The sequence below is a fragment of the Aureococcus anophagefferens genome (genome assembly GCF_000186865.1).
Source record: "Aureococcus anophagefferens unplaced genomic scaffold AURANscaffold_41, whole genome shotgun sequence".
In the NCBI taxonomy this organism is placed as follows: domain Eukaryota; class Pelagophyceae; order Pelagomonadales; family Pelagomonadaceae; genus Aureococcus; species Aureococcus anophagefferens.
In genome coordinates, this window is record NW_008705598.1 from 219018 (window position 1) to 223691 (window position 4674).

The window sequence follows — 4674 nt, forward strand, 5'->3', positions numbered from 1 at the left end:
AGGTCTCAAGCTTGTCACATGCTCTCTGAGCTGCTCGGAGAGCGGCCCGAGCGAGTTGGCTGGGGATCACGCCGGGAGCGGCGGGCGCCGTCGGCCAGTGCGCGCGACGATGGTAGTTTCTATGGTGAAAAATTGGTAAGCACCGGCGGGTGCGCCTAAGGAAGGGCCCAGCAAACTTTCACGCCCAGTTGTGAGGGTGTTGCAGCGATCGGATGGCGTTCGTCCGATCCCTAGAGGGAATCCAGCCCCAAACCGACCCTTACGCGACGACACACGAGTCGTTTTCGGCGCTCTAAAGGGCCGCGCGCACGTCGGCATGACCATACGCGACGGTCCGGCCAAAAAGACCGCGCGACGGCAGCGTTTTCTCGTCGGCGAAAACAGCGCCTCTCGGGCACCGAAAACGACCCCGAAACCGTCGGCAAGCCAGAACGAGTCGCAGGGACGCGTCCGACACCTTGGGCGAGTCGTAGGGGCCCGTTCGTCAGCCGTCGTAGCTCGCGCGCTCTCGGAGAAGTCTGTTTTGACGTACAAAAGCACGTCATGATCTCGGTACAGCGTTCGCGCCACCGCGTCGAGGTCGCGAGCGCGTGCGAAATCCGTCTCCCAGCGCACCCGCGGGTTGGAACACGTCGAGACATATACAAAGCAGCTCCCATCGCAAAACGGCACGCTACGAAGCCAGTGGGCGCGCAGAAACGCTGGACCGCACCGATTGCAGTCGCTCCGTGCCGCCACCACCAGTGTTCCTCGCGCGCAGACGCGCCGCGCGCCGGGAAAAAATAGGCAGACCGACGCGTCGGGTCCATGTGTGGAACGTTAGGGCTTTACCGCGTCGAAATCGCTGCAGTACAGCCGGCGCGAGGGCCAGACATCGTCGATTTCCAGCGGCTGAAACATCGGCTGTCGGCCCAAACTTTTTTGGAAAAGGCAGTGCGGTCGCTGCGCCAAGCGAGGGCGTCAACAGGCCTGCATGCACGGCCTCAAGGGGCAGCCTAACCAGCACGGGGCTGCTCGCGCTCGAGCGCTCGTCGTCCGCATCTCACACCCCACCGCGCGCCCGCCTCGTCGCCGCGCTCGGAGTCGCGCCGCCGCGCGGCAACGGACCGGTGGCTTCCGAAGGTCGCGGTCGAATTCGTCCGCGGGCCATGCTTGGACGAGCGCTAGAGAGGCAGGGCACGCCCGGCCCGCGCGCCGCGACCGCACCTCGACGCGCCCCCGCGCAGCGTCGTCACCCTGGCGGACACCAAGCAGAGCGAGGACCTCGGCTTTCGCGACTTCCTCAAGGAGACGCGCGCGCCCGGCGCGGACTCGCGCCGCCGCCGCCGCGACGCCGCGCGCGCAGGTCCGTCGCCGACGCCTCGGGGAAGAAGCCGGCCATGGACCCGCCGCCGCGGGCCGAGCGCCGCGACGACGGCAAGATCCCGTCGCGCGCGCCGGCGCGGCGAAACCGGGTCCGACCGCGGAGGCTCCCATCGCGGTCGTGTTCCCGTCGTTTCGGCCGACGTTCGGGCGAGCGCTCATCGCTCGGCGCGGCCTCGAAGCACGGCTCTGGCCGCGCGAAACATGTACGTTGAAGCGACGTTGCCCGCAGGTTCGTGCCGCGGACGGGCCTCGTCTACTCGGAGAAGACGAACCTCAGCGAGGCGCGTGGCGCGCTTCCGCGCGAGCCGGCGCGACGCCCGTCGCCCCCGCAGGTCCTCTGCAAGCCCAAAATCATGCCCATCCGACCACAGCACCTCGTCCGCAAGGAGCAGGCGGAGCTCGACGCGGAGGGCGAGGACGACGACGACGCCGAGGCCAAGCCCTGAGGGGGGCGATTCGAACTAGTCTGCTCGGGGTCGTCGACCCGTGGGGCCGCGGGGGCCGACGTGTCGTGGCGCAACTAGGAGGTTTTGGGAACGCTTGCAGTTCAACTTGAAGGTAAACGAGCGATAGCACCGACACGACCCCATGGCCGCCGCGAAGCTCGGCCTCGTCGGCCTCGGCAACCTCGGCATGGAGTTCGGCCTGCGCGCCGTCGCCGCGTCGCGGTCCGTCGTCGCCCACGACGCGTCGCCGCGCCTCGCCCTCGCCGGCGCGGCGCGCGCCGACTCCGTCGGCGCCGTCGTCGCCGCGGCGCCGACGGTCGTGAGCGTCGTGCCCGACGACGCGGCGGCGCGCGCCGTCGCCGACGAGCTCCTCGCGGCCGCCGCGGGCCGCGGAAGCGACGCGCCGCCGCTGCTCCACGTGAGCTGCTCGACGATCTCGCCGGCGGCGTCCGCGTCGCTCGCGGCGGCGCACGCGGCCGCGGGCGTCGGCTACGTCGCCGCGCCCGTCTTCGCGCGGCCCGAGAACATGCGCGCGGGCCAGGCGTCCTTCGCCGTCTCCGGCGGCGACGCGGCGCTCCGGGCGCGCGCCGTGACCGACGCGCTGGCGTGCGCGGCGCCGCGCGAGCGGTGCTTCGACTACGGCGACGCGCCGGGAGCGGCGAACGTCGCCAAGCTCTGCGGCAACTTCCTCATCGCCGCGTCCATCGAGGCGCTCGGCGAGAGCCTCGCGCTCGCGGAGGGCCACGGCGTCGACCGCGAGGCCGTGCTGGCGATGCTCGCGTCGACGATCTTCGACTGCGCCATCTACAGGGGCTATGGCGGCCGCGTCGCGGGCCGGGACCACGCGCCGGGCGGCTTCGCGCTCCACCACGGCCTCAAGGACGTCGGCCTCGTCCAGAAAGCCGCGCAGGACGCGCGCGTGCCCATGCCCCTCGGGTCCCTCCTCGTGGACCAGTTCACGGCCGCGTCCAACGACGCGGCCCTCGCGGGCCTCGACTGGTCCGCCCTGGGCCTCCACGTCTCCAAGAACGCCGGCGTCGACGCGTCGTCGAAGTAGCGCGCTCTTTTTTAAATCGCGCGCGCGCCATGCACGCTAGCGCTACTTCATGTTGAGCCCCGTGCAGAGTCCGCGTGTTACGGTCCTCCCGGCGGCTTCCAGTACTCCAGGACGTGCACGGCGACATCGTGCGGCGCGTCGCGGCCGAAGCGCTGCCGCAGGTACCGCGTCAGGCAGCCGCGCGGCGCCGTGAGCACGCGGCGGTACGTGCGCACGAGGTGCTCGTAGCCGCCCGCGGCGACGACTTTGTCGAGGTAGCGCCAGCTGTCAGCCCGCCTCGTGGAGCGTGGGATTAGGCTGAGCTCTTCCATGTCAATAGTCGCGCCAGCTTCGAGCAGCACCGCAAGGGTGCGACGTTCGCCACTGTGCTCCAAAGCCGCGCTGATCGGCGTACCGAGAGAGCCACCGACGCTATTCACGTCGGCGCCAAAGGTGAGGAGGCACCTGATCGTTGCATCGGCTCCGTTCTCCGCCGCGATATGCAGCGGCTCCGAGCCGTCTTCGTCTTTCACGTCGACCTTGCAGCCTGCATCGAGTAAAAGACGCACAGCTTCTGCCCCGTGCTTAGTGCGAGCCGCATCATGGAGGGGCGTATCACCACTGTCATCCACGCAATGGACATTTGCGCCAGCAGATAGGAGGAAACGCACTAATTCCGCGTGCCCATCATAAGCCGCGAGGTGGAGCGGCGTGTTGTCGTGTACGTCGCGAACGTTTACATCTCCGCCCGCGTTGACCAACAGGCGCGCGATCTCCACATGCCCCCCGTCAGCCGCACGGTGCAGAGCGAAGTTTCCCCCTCCTCCTTCTGCTCGGTCCACGCTTCCCGCAGCGAGTAGAGCCGCACCCATGGAGGTGTTCCCAGCTGCGGCGGCCTTGTGCAGGAGCGTCTCTCCATCGCCCTGTACGTCGTTTACATCCCCTCCAAAATGCTGAACGATCACGCGCACCGCGTGGGTGAAGTCCTCCGCCGATGCGTCCATGTCTCACTTAGGCTGCTCAGAGAGGTCAACTTGATGTTCAAGGTCACGGCCGCCGCTCACATCTCCTCACCGCGCGACGCGCGGCCCGCTGGAGCTCCGGTCGGGCGAGTTTAAAAAAGGCGGAGGCGCGACGGGCGAGCGACGGGCGGGCCCCCGGGCGCGCGGCGCGGCGCCGGCGCTCAGAGTTCCGCGGAGAGCTGGCCGGCGCGCTTGTGCCACGCGGGGCTCGGCCCGGCGGGCCAGTCCGCGTCGCCGAGGAGGACCTCGACGAAGGACGACCGCCGCGGCGCCGCGTCGTCGTCGTCGACGGTCACGGACGGCGGCCGCGTCGCCGTTCGCGCCCCGTGCGCCGGCGTCTTCGCCACGGCGACCTCGAGGTCGACCTTGTGGAGGTCCTGGGGCGGCGTGACGACGCGGCGCGTTCGCGGCGACTCGAGGTCCGTGCACAGATCCGCGAACTCGGAGACGACGAAGCCCGCCTGCTTCGGCGACGCGACGACGTGGCCCCGCGCGGGCTCTCGGACGCCGCGCGCGGGCGTCTCGACGAAGCCCTCGCGCGGGTCCAGGATCGTGAGGACCATGCCGCTCCGGAGCCGGATGGGCTCCGCGCCGGCGCCTTCGGCGAAGGGGCTCGCGGGCGTCGCCGGCGGCGGCGGCGGCGGCGACCCGACGAGCGAGTCGTCGAGGCCCTCGCCGAGCTCCGTGTTCTTGTAGAGGCGCCGCTGGCCGCGGCGCGCGCGGACGACGGCGGCGACGCCCGCGCCCGCGAGCGCGACGAACGCGGCGACGACGTAGAGCGCCGTCGCGCCGGCCGCGTCCGGCC

General features: G+C 70.4%; 2 protein-coding genes across 2 annotated transcripts in view; one reads left to right on the forward strand and one right to left on the reverse strand.

Moving 5' to 3' along the window:
• Positions 1-1953: 1953 nt before the first annotated feature.
• On the forward strand, positions 1954-2868 carry AURANDRAFT_67544 (hypothetical protein; the record flags this gene model as incomplete). The annotated part of the gene is made up of 1 exon (XM_009043016.1): positions 1954-2868. The coding sequence occupies one exon, from the start codon at positions 1954-1956 to the stop codon at positions 2866-2868; it is 915 nt and encodes a 304-aa protein (XP_009041264.1).
• A 1162-nt stretch (positions 2869-4030) lies between these two features.
• Positions 4031-4674, reverse strand: part of AURANDRAFT_67545 (hypothetical protein) — a gene marked incomplete at both ends in the record, with an annotated part of 5111 nt that continues 4467 nt past the window's right edge. Inside the window, one exon of the mRNA XM_009043061.1 lies at positions 4031-4573. Within this exon, the coding sequence (XP_009041309.1) occupies positions 4031-4573 (543 nt within the window). The remainder of the gene's footprint in view (positions 4574-4674) is intronic.